General features: G+C 34.8%; 1 protein-coding gene and 1 non-coding gene across 5 annotated transcripts in view; one reads left to right on the top strand and one right to left on the bottom strand.

Moving 5' to 3' along the window:
• LOC111415884 (discoidin domain-containing receptor 2-like) overlaps positions 1-18,136 on the bottom strand; it is a 177,954-nt gene that overhangs the window by 39,113 nt on the left and 120,705 nt on the right. For all 4 annotated transcript variants that reach the window (XM_071199831.1, XM_071199829.1, XM_071199827.1 and 1 more), the window contains one exon: positions 4,147-4,381. In XM_071199831.1, the coding sequence (XP_071055932.1) occupies positions 4,147-4,381 (235 nt within the window). The remainder of the gene's footprint in view (positions 1-4,146; positions 4,382-18,136) is intronic.
• On the top strand, positions 13,519-13,591 carry TRNAM-CAU (transfer RNA methionine (anticodon CAU)). Its single transcript has one exon. It is a non-coding gene; the product is annotated as a tRNA-Met (tRNA).

The raw sequence follows: 18,136 nt of genomic DNA, 5'->3' as shown, positions 1-18,136 counted from the left end.
AAATTAATTTTTTATTATTGGGGGCTAGACTTTCGGGGGTACATACGTGCATAAACAACCAGCCGAACACGGTGTCATTCCGAGGGCTGTACAAAGTTAACTGGAAAGAATCGAGATCGGGCTTTTGTGATTTCAATAGAAAAAACTATGACGAGTCGAATGACTATAGATCTTGATAATCGATTCTGAAAAATCCGAAAATCTGGTCGATTCCACTTTTATTGGCTAAGGATTCATCTTTCGAATAAGACATTGTTTATCAAAATTGGTTCAGTGGTTCTCTTGTTATAATCAAAAGACTATACCTGTAAAATCGTATCTAATTGTGGGCTAGTAAAATGGGGGCTAACTCCGCATACGCACTATTTTCTTATTCTGCTTTCCGTATTCTCTTGTTTTCAAAAAGTATGAATTTATAGAATCAAATCAAAAATTATTTTTTTGTCCTTATATAAATTGAGTCGACTAGCTACGTTTTAAATAATTGTGAGTAAAAGATATGGCAAGGTTAACCAATCTGCATACTTCTCGTTTTCTTCTGTATTTCGCGAATGGTGTATAGATATAACCGATCTACTCCTCTTTAATACTCAAGTTTAATCCTCGAAGCTCACGCAAATAACTTGACGTATTCGTGAGCCTTGAATAGGTAATTCCGAATAAGTAATATCATGCTCATTTTAAAAAGTGTAATCTAATAACTGTAGTGGAGTATCAGAACATCTCCACCAGCTAATAATGTTAATATAGTAGAACTTCAAGGGCGCACTTATTGCGAATTTATTGCAACAACGAGCACTCCTACACAGCTGATGTGTACGTGTTGCATCTTGTCATCGCCTTCCCCAGGGGTGTACCTACAGCGCGCTCGTAATTTTATTGCATCATATTAGACATATTAGATGTTATAGAGTGTCTGCTAATTAATTATACAACTCTTTGACATATCTAATTTTTTAATTTTGGCGAATGTGTTGCGATGATTCTACAAGTGCACCAGATGATGGCTTTATCTTTAAGACAACTACTTTGTTTTAGAATGAATTTATTTGATTTAATGTTCTTAATAGAAAATATGATTAATATATAATACAATTGTTGTAACTATGTATTGATTTTAATAGTACCTTTTACACTTTTCAATGTATCTTATATCTGAATTAGTCATTCAACGAGTGAGTCGCATGTCCGGTTGACGTGTTTCAGCGCGATAACGTGAGCACAAATACTACGCGACATAAATCAGTCCCGGACGTATTTTATAGTCTTTATTAAATTTAATGTCGCGGGGCACGGGAACGAGGCTGCAACAAAAACTGATCTTGATGGCTGCCAGGTTTTCCCGATACACGCACGCCCTTTGCGGCTTGGCGACGTGGAATAATGACTGCAAATCGTAAACGTTTAACGTGTTAAAAGGCAATATGCATAGTGGTCCCAGAGTTTATTAACTTCGACCTGTCTGCCGGTAGTACAACTAAAAAAATCCAATCATCCCTAATGACGCGATGTGCGCTTCTAGCCGCACCTTTATAGTTTTTTCTTATTTAAATGCATACGAGTTGACATTGAAAAGCACACAATTCGTCGACACGAATATACAGTAATACAATAAAGTCTACGTACACCCCACAAAATGATAACATCTAAGCTTCTGAAATGTAATTCAATGAAATTTTTTAACAAAAGATGCAAGAAGTCTATATTATTTCCATATTTTACGTAAAAACTATATAAATTATTATTAATCATGGAGAACACAGAACATATTCATATCTTTAACTCAAAAATGTCTACATAGAGTAGGTTACTCTTATACATACTATATCATTAACAATCAAAACTAGTCGAAATTTATATACTAAAATTAATATGTATAATATGCTGTCTGCTTGGGATCATTATTGTCTAATTTATTGACCGATTTTTTTAAATTAGTTCGCAATATGTTTAGATATATATGGCGGTCCATTATTGTCTTTAATAAACTCTAAATTTCCTACACCAGACCCTGACATGCAACCCCATACCATCACGTATATACCTTATTCATCTCTTTGTTTTTCTTTGTCCATACTTTTGTTGTACCACCATAACCGAAAATATTGAATTTCCTTTCACCCGAAAATATAACAGTATGCCAGACAGTATCCTTTTGCTCATGTAATTTAGCAAAATCGACTGTTTTTTTCGCATTCGTTTCCGATATAAATGGCTTTTTTCTGGGAACTCTACTGCTATATTCTTCACTTCGTAGCACAAGTCGAACTGTTTCGGGATTTATGGTTATAGATTTTGATGCCGCGAGTGATTTGGCTATGTCAACCACGGTAGTTGTCGGATTGTTGTCCGCTTATCTCTATATCTCAGTTATAGCTCAGTAGACTTTTTTGAGTTATAAATATGATTGTTTTGTGTTTTTCATTATAAATAATAAGTTATACATTTTTATGTAATATATTAAAATAATATTAACTTCTAATATCCTTCGTTTAAAAATTTCATTGAAATATATTTCAGGAGCTAAGATATTATCATTTTCTGGGGTGTAAGTAGACTTTATTGTATCACTGTAGATAACAATGTCAATTTTGTTTACGTTAATTAATGAAATAAATGATATTTTAAGCTTATGCTATACATATTATTGACGGTAACAGTTCAGGATTTGTCGCAGCCGATTTGTCATCGAGCAACCAAAAATTGCGTCAACGTACTAACGCAAATTTATCAATCATTCGTGGTGATGAAATATTAAAACGGGGCATAATTGCCGCTAAATTCTACGATTCGCGAGCTTTAATTAGTACCTGAACACCAGATGGGAACAATTTCGGTGGCAACTCGTTGCAATTCGCTATGCGGTTCGTCCTGTCATGTGACGGTTATGAAACAAATGGGTTTGGTTTTGCTAGGTTCCTACATGTGCAAATAACATTTTTTATGATTCCATTTACAATGGTAAATTAGTAAGTGTTTTCACCATAAAAATCTATTGTGCGAAAACAATAAGATTTTCTTTTATGTCAATAATAAAGTAAAAGAACAATTTGGAAAAGAGAAATTCCACAAGAACAGCTTCGAAGGTAGGTCAGTAAAGAATACGGGGGTGGCGTTTAACAGATATCATCGACTTGTATTGTGTTTGCGGTCGGGGACAATCTGACGAGATTAAAGATCGCGGAAATTCAGTGGTTTCTTTGTAAACTCTACGTTCACCGAGAAATGAGTTTTATACCAATTCCCCAAGCCGCACACGTCCCCGACCCTAATACCGTCTCAGGACCATGGTCTTTCTTACGATTCAGGTGGTTCGTTTAAGGATTACCGCAACTGTCCGCAATCCAATTATCTTTTTTTCGAAAACTACGGATTTCGGACTTTGAACTTTCGTTGAGTTAATATTAGATGATTTTTAGTGATTTTAGACTGTGTAAAACTCTTAACAGATTAAAATAATCAGTTTTCTTTTTGACGGGAATTAACTACTAAGCAGGTTGTTAATCATTGACTAATAACATAGGTTTATATCTTAAATAAACCTGTTAAAACATGGTATTTTCGGGAATGAACTAAACGTAACCATTAATTATATACACGCTATATTATTAGTAATAATTTTCGTTTCGTGAAGGGTAATGCGCGTTAGTTAAACTCCACTAATAGGTTACAACGCGGGTCATTGATGGAGTAATGCTAAACGGATTACGTACTTTAATCATCGTTCTCCTCTGTTAATTAGTAAATGCGACATGAAAATATCATTATTATGCACAAACTCTTTGTTCCTAAATTGTACTGTCCATATCTTTAATTAATACTAAAATCTGCAGATTTATCGATTAACCTATTTTCGCCTACCACAGTTTTCGCCGTGGATCATAAATTACCCCATTTTTCCAGATTTCCATCCCCGCCCACAAACAAAATTAATGGGAAATCATTGGAATTCTTCTACCATCCCCCTTATATTATCCCCCGGTTGAATCGGCTTCGTTCAGGAGGTAGGTTCTACCTGAGCTTGGAATTTTGCCATCGTTTGCGTATTTAGAATGGAATCGAGCGAGAGCGCGATTCGAATTAACCTGCAATCGGGGGCTGTTCAAAAGGGAAGTGTTTACGTTGCGATTTGCCTACCGTACATACCTGTTTTCCATCCCAACGTTTGTACTCTTTCCACTGATCTCCAAACTCCGGTCTCCAGTACTCCACCGTATACTCTTCCGCGTACTCCTGACCTCGACCCCTATCGTAACGACCCTGCGTTTGGACCCCGGTTACCACGTGAACCGACCCAAGGTCTACTTGGATGTACTCTCTAATCCCTCTTTCCACCTGCTGTTTTGGACACCAACCACCCCCAGCTTTCTCAACCCGCAATCTAGAAAAGAGGGAAAGGAAAAGATTTATGTTTTCAGCTACAAAATGAATCTTATTTTGTTCATAGATTGCTAAAAATCAATAGAATTGTTGATGAATTCCATTAATAATCACGTAGATAACTAAAAAGAGGTGATCACAATGGTAATGAGACGATACTATCGGCGCTAATGAAGGCATGTGAAGCGGGAGGAATAAAAATAGAGTGAACGTTTATTTTCAATCCATGCAGTACAGCTAGGCCCTAATGATCGCATTAAGGGCTGACCGCAAAACCTACAAACGGCGTCCACGCACGTACCTAATCGCGTTTTAAACAACTCGTTAGACCATTAAGCGTGCAGATACCGGGACGAGTTGCGTCGCCGCAAAGCAATTAACGGTGCATCGGTGCGCGACGCGTATACTAATCGATCTAAATATACAGGGTGATCAATTTTCAAACAACAACGAACACATTATTTAATATTACAATTGAAGAGAAATTGAGATTATATGTTTTCAAAGATTAGAGGAACTATTGTTGTTATGAATTAAACATTAAAAAGCTTGCTGAACCTTAAAATTTACTCGTACAAATTCAAATGTGGCTTGTATGGTAAAGGTTTTAGAAGACTAGTGATTTAAAATTATTTACAGTTCATTGGGCATATATAGGAAATTGCTAAATGGCAATTATTGTTTATTATTATTGTTTACTCTCCCCTTTACACGGACCATAATGAGGCATTTGTTAAATATGTCTATAGATAGTGAATTAATTCACTTTATTTGAAAATTTACCAAAGGTAATATATAAAACATTTAAAACCAAAAATATTGAATGCATAATAAATATTTCAATACAGTTCATAGTGTTAGATTATAAAAGTATAAAAGTCAGTTTCGAGCGGAAATCAACATTTGAGTACCTAAACTAGGTAGGAATCGATTCCAAATCTTTCATTTTCGATTTGGCAAGTCTGAGGAAGAAAGCTGGTCGACTTTGTCGTACTTAGTGTTCAGATATTCTGCCTCCTTTCCACACATTGCTTTCATATCAGCGTAAGAAAACTTTCTTACCGTGAATATGTTATGGTAAACGTAATAAACCGGCGATTTTGTTTAATTACTGGGTATTATATATACACCAACAAGAATACCGTTATTATATATGATTATTAATTTAGTGGATCAAGCATGAATTAAATTTGAATAAGGAAGTAACATGTCTTGTTGAATGTAAATCCTAAGTAGAGAGAATACATTTATTTTTAAAACCCATATTCTAGAACATAAAACATGTTTTCAAGAAATACTTGTTACTTCTCTTTACTAGAAACTTATATATATATATATTTAAAGGTTTAAATTCACTAGAATTTTAGTGACAAAATCATAATATATTTCTAAGACTTGCTTTATCTCTTACATTACGTTAATATCGCTGACTTTCAAAAAGGGATGGTTTTCTATCATTTTTTCAAAGCGATACTACTAAATCTGTCATATCGTCAAGTTATAAAAAATACAATTTAAATATCCCTAAGTTAAACTTTTGCTTAACCAACAAAATGGTTTTGAGTAGACCTTTCTTTTTTCTTTTCTTTTTTCTTATTCTCTATTCTCTTCTATTCTCTCTGTCTTCCTTCGCTGCCCTTTCTTTTCTTTTCTTTTTCTATTTGTTTTCTTTCTACAAATTTATATTATAATTATTATACTATAATTTATATTATATGTAAGGAATTTGTTTTACTTTTATTTTAGTTATACATTATATTATATTTTATTTTTTTCTCATCTCATTTCATTTTGGTTTTGTTCTTTTTTCTCTCTTTTTCTTTTTCTTTTGATTCTGCGACGTACATCGTATTGTGTCGTTTAGTTTAATTTCTACTAGTAGTATGTAATTTAATTTGAGGGTTGATGAAAAACAGTAGGCTTACACCATTGATTGGTGTTAGCCAAACTGACTCAATCCTCTTTGGTTCATTGTTTCGAATTAATTTGTATATATCCAGTGTATTTACTGTTATTATGTGAACCAATAAATATTGTTTATTATTATTATTAATATCGCTAATAAATTTTGTGATGCACTTATTGCTCTGTCAACATCTGATACTTCTAACTTCACTATTTCACCCACTTTATCAGAAGGATATTTATATAACGCAGTGCTAATCACTTTATATCTTTATCCTTATTCTTCCCTTCTTAAAATATGTATTCGGGAACCGTTGCTTTTTCTGTACTGGGTTTTATATTGACTTCAGATAGAAGTTCATTTTACAATGGATCGTTCACATTAACTACCTCAATTAAAGTCTAGAGCTCTTCTTCGGTTTTAAGATGTTCGATAGTCATTCGAGAATGCTACTTTTAAATGCATTCTAAACATTGTTTCCCTATTTCACTTGATACCTTCATGAAACGTCCCGTCTTTTAATAAGTAACAAAAAGCGCAAGCTTTCAGACCATTTATTTTGTATATCCTTATTAGCACGTTCCACCTGAGTGTCGGTTAGCATGATTTTGCAAAGATGAATGTTAATTAAATCCTGCCTTATTGAACAAGCTTTTTTTACGAATCGAATGATGAACTAATGGCCATAGTAAAAATAATTAATAATTAGGTGATGTGCAACGTTTTTTGCTCGTTAACTTTTGATAGCACGAAATTGAACATATTGCATTGAGTGGTTTTCATAGACTAATATAAATTTAAAAATATTATCTAGTTATGACTACATGTCAATTAAGTCGACACCCCTTCGATGGGTATCTTTGATTTATTTTTTCACAAATTCAGTCCTTCAAAGTACAGATAAATTATTTCATTTCAACTTCAAAATTTTTTCATTTCATTCATGACAATGTGTTACAACCATTTTTATGCATGTTTTTTATCAATAAATATGACATTTCTTGTAATTGGCACATTTCTTCAAAAATGAATTTTTTTTTTTAAATCCTACGTAGTTCCCTAGTTTTTGAGATTAGAAAAATAATCGTACTCGAAATTTGATCATTCGGTTTCTAGTTTAGGAGAAATCCTGTACACCAATTGACTCTGTACGATTTGCAAGCCTAACAGACATCTAGCGGGTGCAATTTTAATAACTGTTAATATATAAAATACTTTTTTAAAACTGGAAAAGCTGCTTATTAAAAATCTACAACCCGTTTTAAGAAACCTTTTCCTGCATAAATATTGCAAAAAGTTATCTTTATTTTCAGGTCTCCAAGACGTCACCTTGTCACCCACCCCAACCACATCCCCTTAATTAATTTTAAATTATACTTATGATCACACTAAGACCGTCAAAATTAATATTAAAATTAATTGTTAACATTATTTTCCTCTATTATTGATGAACAAATTACTTGGTAAGATATGTAACTGGAGGAATATTCATTAAAAGAATATTCGGGAGAAGTTAGAATAAAGGAAAAGGATAGTAATGTTTTACGATTAGGTAGTAATCAGTTGTTAAAAGTATGGAAATGTACGGGGTGGAGATATGGAGTTAGAAAAAGCACAAGTTGGTGGAGGGCATTCGAGAGAGATATTGACGGAAGATTGACGGGCATTTAAGATGGAGAAAATAAGTTAATGCGGTGAGAAAGGTTACAAAGTATGAAGAAAGTTTGGGAGGTGTTTTAGAGCTGTGATAACAAGCGTTTGAAGAGAGTGTTTTAAGGAGATTAGAGCAGGTGTAAGAAGGTGTGTATACCGGGAGAGTAAGGAATGTAATGTCAGATTGAGGCATTCAACAACAGAAGTGAGGGAAGAGAGAAAGGAGAACAGTGTGTAACAATCTTGATAGATCCTTTCATGTAAATCATGTGATTGATCATGTAGAAATGTAGAAATTGGCAACAGTGCTTGACGTGCATCCTCCTGTATTTCATGTTCCCATTGATTCTGAGATCTCACCACTGGTCTTTTCCCATACATTCCTGTCTACGAACCTCTTTGGCAACTTCTCTCCTTCCATTCTCGCCACAGTCTGGTGGCGAGAATTAAGGGTTTGAAACTGATATACTCTTAAAAGCACATAAATACATAATATCACAGTAATACTTAAAACCTTCCATAGTTCGTCATACATTTGCAACACACCAACCTAGAGGAGTAAAAGACTATAATCATTGCTATTAACGAATTGCTGAAAAAAGCGGCCATGAAGAAATAAAATACTGCGAAGAATTAATCAAAAACCCATTTCATTAATTGATTGAGGTATACATTCTTTAATGAAAGTTGTACAGAAACTTAAGTGGTTGCAGACCTTCTAATAATCACGTTTTAAATTGACGCAACGAAGTATGAAATAAATTGCATTAAAAAATTGATAAAAGTAATCGCAGTGTAAGTATAGTCATGATCTTAATGTTACTAAGCAAAAACTGTTCATTTTCCTAAATATTCCCAAAATCTTTATAAACAATTTGAGATGGAGTAAAATATTTCGGTTTATAGTTTAGATTAAGTTTAACACCCGGTATGCAGAGTATGTTACAAATATGCATACATGGGGTTGTAGTATTACACGGATAGCTGGATCCCCCCTCATTGGCCCGACTATATCACCATTTTCTGCTCCGGTGAGAGTCACTTAACAATTTGCGGCTGCGGCCGGCGAACAACAGGGACGAGGTTCCCGATCCGGGCGTGTAATCGATGGCATCGCTGCAGATGCGGTTAGTCAACTGCACAGGGGCGCCAAACAAACGGAATGGCGCGTGTACATCGTATTTAAAGCGGTCGATTAATACGGGGACAGTTCTATTAAAGTGGGCAAGATTGATACGGCACCATCGAAACGATGGTGGGGTTTCCACTTGTGCAAACGGTTGTCCGGATGGAAGTTGTTGCCGGAATGCCGCCGGTGAGATTAATGGAAACGCCACTTTTTGTGCGTTGACGTAGCGGAGCCGTTTTTGCAACGGGCGCGAACCGTTTTCGAGCGCCAACGTTTACGTTAGCACGTGTAATTGCAATATATTCGGAATGTTTTATCCCTTTGTTAACTTGCAGCTCGTTTCGTATTCGAAATTCAATCGGGGGGTAAACGAGCGTTCATGGTGTAAACTTTACGAATGCAATTTAAATATAAAACTGTAATCGATTTTGTTTCGAGTATCCATTAAAAAAACTATTATCCTCATTTAACAACTTCAATTTTTGCTATTAAAAAACACTTTCGGTTAAAAACTGTTATTAGTTCCCTTGTGACGAGTTCATTTAGTCGCTTCAGAGCCAAGGTTCGAATGGCCCATTAACGCTTTTCTATTCCACTATGTGGTTAGTACAAGCACACCAGAGAACAAACAAACTTATTTTTTCAACGTTGATTACGGTAGGATTCATGAATAGGTTATGCATATACATCGGGAAAAGTATAAAAAAGGTCTCTGGCGCGCTTTCAAATTAAAACACGGAACGAACTGAATATTCACAGTCATCCAATGGAGATCTGGTATTGTCACAGGGGTGCGGCATAAAGTTTGAAAAACGGAGGCTTTTTCGCATCTATTCTCGGTCATGCCCAAGGGCGTTTCTTTAATTAGCGACTATTCGTTTGGGAATTTTGAACAGTAGTGAGTTTGTACGTAGGTTGGCTCTTTCATAAAAGTTGGAAATGACCTACAAAATTGTTACATGCGTTCATCAAAGGGTCGGTCACACAATTGCCAGTAAAATGGCATCTTCATGTAGCGAGCTCCTTTGATGTCCTCTACACGTCTGTAATTGTATTAAAATTGTGGTAGGGCGATGGCGCAAAAGTTGGATTGCCACAAAACAAAGCGCACGAGAAGTATAGAACGGCTTCGCGAAAAGTACACCGCTAATTGTGTTCCTGGTCAACCGCACATGAACACCGACTGCGTTCAAAAAACTTAATTAACTTCCACAAACCCTGCCTGAAGTTTAAAATATTCCGTCAACGTACACCCGGCACTTTTGAACACGTGAAATTGTTTCATAGATACACCAGCGGTTTTTATCGAACGTGATTAATAAGTTGTTTCCCTATCGACTTAAGTAATAAGATTTAAACGTAACATTTCATTTTAAAAATAAAAACGTTTCCCGTCTAAATTGGTTTCCTTCTCTTTTGAAAGTAAATTTGAAAAGGGAAGAAAGAACACGTATTCTCATACAGGTAGCGCGTTCCCAAATCCCATCTTCGTTATCACAGCGTTTACCATTAATGCGAGCACCGAGGCAGCATCTTTTATTAAAAGGGTCTCCTTGGGATAACCACCAGCTGTTCCGGCTGTAGTCGGTATTCCTTCCTTAGCGGCATCATTAGAATCCCCGACGAAACCGTCGCGATGGTGACTATCTCGCATACCGCCAGATTTCCAAAGAAAAATACCTTTCTCCTTCACTCCCCTGAAGCGGATCCTTCAGGCTGGTTTCATTGTAATTCAACCGTGTGGTATTTTATATAAAACTTTTCCACGAAGATCACAGCAAAAAAAATATCATGAATATTATGTGTTGAACCTATATTTTTTTTTACTTAGGCGTTAAACCTTACCAAATAAGGTTAAACTTGACATCGGTGACATTTGCCGTTGAGGACGTTTGTATTTTTAAGGGATTAAACGGGGTTGAATTTTCAGCGATTCAACTGTGCGGAAAAAAGAGTCGCTTCCGCTGAACATCAGCATCGCATTTTCACCTTTTTAGGCGTGAATTTTCAGCATCGCGAAACTTTTTTAATTGCGGGAGTTCATAAGTCACACATCGACGACGAAAGGGATTGGGGGCTTGGGTTCCCCTGGGATGTCGTTTCAGCCATTAAGGGGTGACAATTATTACACTCTCCCCCTTTCACTGTTCGGGTACGCTAACATCATGGCCATGTTTTTTGTTTCCATTTATAAACGCAACCCCTAATGAATCGCAGTCGGTATATCACCAACTGTTGAGTTAATTTTGACATTTATTATTATAGTTATAGTAATACGAATTGGGGTGGGTACCTAATAGAGTGCAGTCGATAAATATTATTAGTAATAAGAATAGAAATGGTTCCTATTTTGTTTATGACTTTTTGATGGAATAAGTAAGTGTTAAAAAACAATAAAAAAAATAGAATAAACAATCTATGTAACATAATTTTCACCATAAAGAAAGAGGTAAAAATTTCTTCTATCACGCAGGTTTTAGCACTCTCTTTTTAGCACTTTAATAGCTCCTCCCTCCTTTTGCCACCATGTCCTCATGCTCATGAACAATCTTGATGTCAATGTTATCAGCAGCCCAAACTAATTTGTTGGCCACTCGCTGAAGGAATCTTCAATGAAATCAATATCGTCATGTATTATATATCTTTGTTACATCGATAGCTGAAGAAGTCCTTCTAGTTTCTTCCCCATCTTCAATCTTTTTTACTTCGAAACGGTTAGACTCTATCAGATCTTTTGATTCTGTACCAAATTGTATTCATTTAATACTTTTCTTATCATAGTTTTTACTACTCTCCTTTTATAGCTCTCAATTATTCATTTAATATTTTGTTTTATTGAATCTTGAAGATCATACTGAATCATATGGTGCAAGGTAATATGGATATCGCAGACTCTGCTTGTAAATGTTAGAAATAGCGTGGAAATGGAAAAATATTTAACTGGAAATTCTAATGACTTAATTTATAATCTGCTGTAAATTTAAAAAGGAAAAAGTCGCTATCTTTTTAAATGTGATAGAAAACCAGGCAATGTACTAGCATTAGAAACATAGAAACTAGCATAGAAATTGTAAAGTTATTGCTCACCATCAAAAAATGTTAATGAAAATATACCAGCTTGTTACTTAAAATGTCATGAAATGATCCATTTTTCCGCAATCCGTTAAAATCAAAAAATGAAGGAGGAATAAGGTCAAAGAGAAAATAAAGAACGTAGTTGAAACAAGAAAAAAGGTATTTCGCGAAGTCGCTTCCAAGGAGTAATTACAACGAGTAACTATAATATTGTGGAAGAAACCAGAAGTCAAACTGTAAGAGAAGGACAAATGGAAGGGTGTTTGAAAGACATACTCTGGAGAAATAAATATATGAGAAGGAAAAAATATGTAAAGCTATGGTAAGATTAGTATTGACGTACGCTACCAAAACTAAAACAGAAACGAAAAGAACAAAGCAGAAAACAACGACAACTGAAATGAAGGTGCTCAGAAACATATTGAGCGTGACACTGAGAGATAGTCTCATTACTTCATTCCATACTGATATATTCAAACTTGATTCCACAACAATTTCTTTACCTTTTTCTATCCATGTTTGCTCCTTGATTTTTGCAAAAAATAGTCAAAATATAGTTTTAACTATGGAAGAATATTTCTACGACACTACGAATTTTCTAATGACTCCAAATATTTTTCGAGATTTCTCAAAGACTCATATGAAATGATGCTCATCTTTTACAAACACTTGCTGCTATGTGAAGTTTCGTTCCCGATAACTCACAACCTTAGGATTTTCTTCGTAGATCAACCGTTCTAAAGGAAAACGGGTAGTTAGGTGAAAACCTTGGAACCATTAGCTTTCCACTGCTATTTCGGAAGTGTTTCTATGCTCAGTGGTTTATGCAAATATTTCAGGCATATGAGAAACTGTGCCTAAGATTTTTGAAAAATTTGCGGCGAAAAACTTTAACTATGGATGGTTCAAAAACTCTACGGATATTAAAGCTTTCAGAGAAAATAGGATAGCTCGTGGAAACAGCGAATTATGTACAAATGTTACAAATGCTTATAAATTTTAGTCACAAATATGGCACGGGTACCATATTGTAGTAATAACCTCCTTCTCTCTCAGCATGTCACCACCACATTTGAAATAAGCAACTCTTGTGATTTTCCAAGGCTTTGTAATACATTCTCCAGATCTATCAGACCTCAGGAGTGTCTCAGAATCTCAGAAAATTTAATCAACTTGTAAAAGAGTACCTCCTAGAGTCTGTGTTTAATTTAACCCAGCAATTTTTAGATTCGGAGATTATTTGTATTGTATTTAAGATTGTTTTAGTATATAATTTATTCTCTTCGGAGCACTACAATACATAAACAATAACAATAGCAATAATTAAGGTAAATGCAACCCGTTTCCCTAGCCACCCCTGCTTCCCTACATCCAGGCCTCAGTAGCGCAGTAGGCAGCGCGTAAGTCTCATAATCTTAAGGTCGTGAGTTCGATCCTCACCTGGGGCATTTGTTTTTTCTTTTTTTATTTATCTTTCGAAGTTACTATTGTTAATAAGTATTTCTTTCATATTTTTCCTCGTCCGTCATATATTTTAATATTTGTACCAAGAATGTTAGATAACGGTAATGTAGATATAGAGGGATTGAATAACGGTGTGTTAGATCGGTTCATATCAATAACTAACGGAAAATTATTTTAAATAAAAATGTGAGTTCACACTTTGTGGAATTTATTTCATGACGAGATACTGACAATGAAAGTAAGAAATGGAGTTCAATCATTTTTTGTATATGCTGTTGGGTATGAGTCAGATGATTTTGGGGGATAACAAGGTTCTTCTTCAAGGCAGAAGAAAACTTTCCCAATTATCGCTACACCCAGATGGTAGACTACCACCAACAATAAGGTCTCATATATTCTAAACTTACTAAGGCGACTGACGTCAATTTGTGGTGGTACCAAAAATGATAAAGAAAAATTAATCATCGGTTTAGCGGTCTTGGTAATTTTATATAGTTTATTTGCGATAGGAATCACGACTGCTTATCGTCCTGTATTTGCTGATTGTGGCTATAAAACCCCATGTATGCAATGTTACTGGTGGACAAAAGTAAAGAGAGATTGAGATATGGCAGAATAAGTGGGATAATTATGAGGGTTGGTCAATAAGAAGGTGAAACTGTAAGTTGACATAACATGTTAACAATTTAATTTCAAACGTTGTTAATATCTTATATAAAAATGATGAGAAGATTGAATGTAGGTCAGGTTGAATTTAGTTCATTTAGATTAAATAACCTATCATCTATCGATGGATGTTTTGCAAATGTTCAAGCTCTTCATTTGTTAAGTTATTTTTTATCAAAACTGTACAAAGTTGAATTATTGAAATTGCTTTATTTGAATTTATAGGAACAAAAGATTCATTTTTGGGGTGTTGAAACTGGATTAAATTTGCTTAAAATTGCTTTACTTTCACTGTAATATCTCCTTTACCTTTTGAGATATGAGCTTTTTAACATTGCAATTTGTAACTTTAACCAGTTGAAAGTACCATATTTAAATTTAGTGTACTTGAGAGAGATTAAAAAATTAGCACGTCGAAATTTGTAGAAATAAAAAAAGATTTTGTACACATTATGGTTTTGATTTCAGGATGAAATATTAAAAAAATCGTTTTGTCAAAAGTTTTGTTAGAAAAACTAGCGAGAGTGTTGGGCCACTATGCTTGTTTATTTTTCACCAATTAACACACTTAAAAGCTTTTCCGGAATTACAGCGTGATGTGCATTGGCTGTAATTAAGCAATTCATTATACAAACCAGTTGATGTTTCTTTTACATATTTATTTTATAATTTACTGAGCTGCGCGAGTACGAAACATTTTAAGTGAAATTTATAAAATCGTGGAAAGGTCTTTGATAATTATGATAGAAATTAAAAAGTAACTTCAAATTAAAGCTAAACATTTCTTGCGTAAAATGAACATCAGTGTTGAATTAAATATTAGTTCGTTACTAAAATACACCAAGTAATACTAAAAGGAATAATTGTAGCAGTAAATATTGCATAATCTTAAATATAGCAGAAAATTAGGTTAACAGCTGCTTGAGTTTGGTACAGTACGGTGTATTCGCAGAACATTATTCAATTACATTTTTTTGAGATATGAGCTCGATATTGCAAAAATTTCGCAAAATATCGGTTTAACTTTTTCTCTTAAAATCTTATGAAGTTTTATTGTTTATAGTGGTTATATAGCATAATTTTCTAAAGGGGTAGATAACTTTTGAACTAATTTTATGCTAGTCCTGGGAAACAATACCTTGTATCCATTTATGATTAAAGCAACATCGACCGCATTAGTAACTGTACGTACCAAAAGGGGTAAATGCTCGCCACCTCCTTTATTTATTAATAGTAATATGAGGCCAGAAGCATTAATGCTCGGGGACCAACGTTGCACACAATGGAGATAAATTATTAAGTAAACAAAGGGGCGACCCTGTGACGTGTGCAGTGTGACCCATGAGACGTCTGCACTGTAACTGGTTGTAGCAGGATGGGGGTGACGTTCATTCCCTCGACACTATCGAACCGGTGCGATAGTATAGTAAATCTTACTGTAAAAAGACTTACTTGAAGTAAGTCTTTGATTATAGAAGTAAAGTATGTTCGGTTTCAGGAGTGTCCGTGTTAGAGTGGGTCACGGTTCATTCGAATTGATCCGTCACTGTCGATGCGCTTTATCCCAGCGAATCGGTTCGCGCCTTCGAGTGCCGGATTGATTCACTGTCGATGGCACTCGTGTAATCCAATGCCTACGTGCATATTGCACACGGATGAGTACCTTTAGGCTTTGTATTTACTGAATATTGATTTGAATTTAATGGGGGTTGCTGTGGGTAATATTATACACGTCGAGGTTCAATGACTCGAGACTACACAAGTTTTCATCTTGTCTTAAAACTTGAAGTAACTTAAAACCAAACTTGAAACATGATTGAAAATTCATAGTTTACGTCTTATAAAGTACGTCTAAACAATGTTTTCCGTTCAAAAAGGAAACGGAACACTAACTAGCTGATGTTAAAGTGTTGCTTTTATCAGGTGAAGATGTCGGTCCGTCTTGTTAAGGTGAAACAAAACGAAATCCGCCCAACTTTTCGAGGATCCCGCAAACTAGGCACGAAAGGCAAAATCTTCGGATTGTGCTTCCGCATGGAAATTCGGCTTTGATAGTTCCGGAACTGCGGCAACTTGTTTAAAAGTGTGCGAATAAGAACTTGTATGTTTAGGAAGCCGCTTTGATGATATTTATTTAGCGCCGCGCGCGCGTTCGAGCCGGCAAATGGGAAAACTTTTCCTATGTCACGTGGAAACTTGGCTTTGCTCAATATTTATTTCTACTTTCGAAAGCATCGATAATTCTTTTTTTATATTTTTCGACCATTACATGTGAAAAATTGAACAAGTATCCCGCGGAAAAAAAAACGAAACCGTGTTTTGTAAGCGAAAACACCCTCGGGATTGCTTGGAAATCCTTTAAAAACATCGGGGATTTTCCGTTGCCGTCGGTCGGATGCGAAATTTCGAAACGCAGATTTTTTTAATCCATCGAAAATACACTGAAAACGTTTTAAGCATTATGTCGGTTCCATCAAGCCAGAAATGCCGAGGGCAGGTAAATTTTTTCACTCTTTAATTGATAGGTAAAATCGCAAAAATCTGGTAATACGTCAACATCTGTGGGAGATATCAAAATATAATAAAAACTAGAGCTGCTTCAACCTATCAATACGGAAATTGAACGATCCGGCGTTTCCGGATTTATATATATTGAAAAAAAATTAGTTGCGGAACAAAGGCTGACTGATGGACATACGATATAATATTTAAAAGAATATCAGTTAATTGAATAACGTTGTGGCAGCTCCTCTAATTTAATTGCGCTGATATAAAATTACAATTATATCATTTTGACTCGGTAACGAATTTTAAACCCACACCATTAAAATTAATCGTATTTTAAGCAATAAATCATTACAGATCACGTCGTTATTAAATGTTAATAACATCGAATTTATTACACCAAAACCGCACGATTTTACACTAACGCAACACTGATTAATAGTAGGTAATATTGTGTGCGTTCCCATCAAGTTCCATTATTTGTGCACGATTTTCTGATCAACGAGTTCGCTTTACAACCGATTGCTGAAACGGGTATGAAAGCGCACCCTTTTTCCAGCATTCAGCGTTTGGTTAAAACTTTATTACTTTGCTTCAGGTACGGAAACCTGGTCTTTTGTGTTTGCATGTTTGTACCAGGCCGTAACTAGATGGTGCTTTTGTGTACGTCTCTCGAAGCCAACTCCATGTATCAATTAAATCGGCGTTGTAACAATGCGACACGTGCATGAATCAAAGTTTACGTGTGACCTCCTCGTTGTTTGTAACGAATAACAATTTGCTAGGTAGTCATCACATTTGTTAAAGAGTCATTCAGTTAACTTTTTTTTTGTTCTTTGAAACCCTACGTTAGGTACCAACTCCGAACAAGTTTTATATTTCGTTGTTTTTCATTTTCATTTTAATAACGTATGGTGTGTTCCCGATAATTGCTGAAATATTATTTAACGGAGTACTGCTTACGCTTCGTTGCTTTTTATTTTGTGGTGAACAAAAACAAACTTTGTTTGCACTGTTTATAATTTAGCCTGTTAGGAAAATGTTCGATATGACCTAAAAAATGTTGATAATGAAAAAACTATGTGTACAGTTTTTATAACAGATGTAATAGAAGCGGGGTTTTAAATTTTCTTAATATTATTCAATTTGATTTTATGGACATTTTTTAAGCAGATTTATTGTATATTTTCTCTTGTTACATTCAATGTTAAAAACTAGACCACCAGTATGCTTTGATTTTTATTTCATAAATACCCTTTTTACATTTCAATGTGATTTTAAAAGTATTGAATTTTTTGTATTTATATTTGTATATACACAACCTCGACAAATAAACTTGAACAAATATCATATGTTCA

This window comes from Onthophagus taurus, chromosome 1 (assembly GCF_036711975.1).
Source record: "Onthophagus taurus isolate NC chromosome 1, IU_Otau_3.0, whole genome shotgun sequence".
Classification (NCBI taxonomy): Eukaryota; Metazoa; Arthropoda; class Insecta; order Coleoptera; family Scarabaeidae; genus Onthophagus; species Onthophagus taurus.
This window is presented reverse-complemented; position numbering and strand designations above follow the sequence as displayed.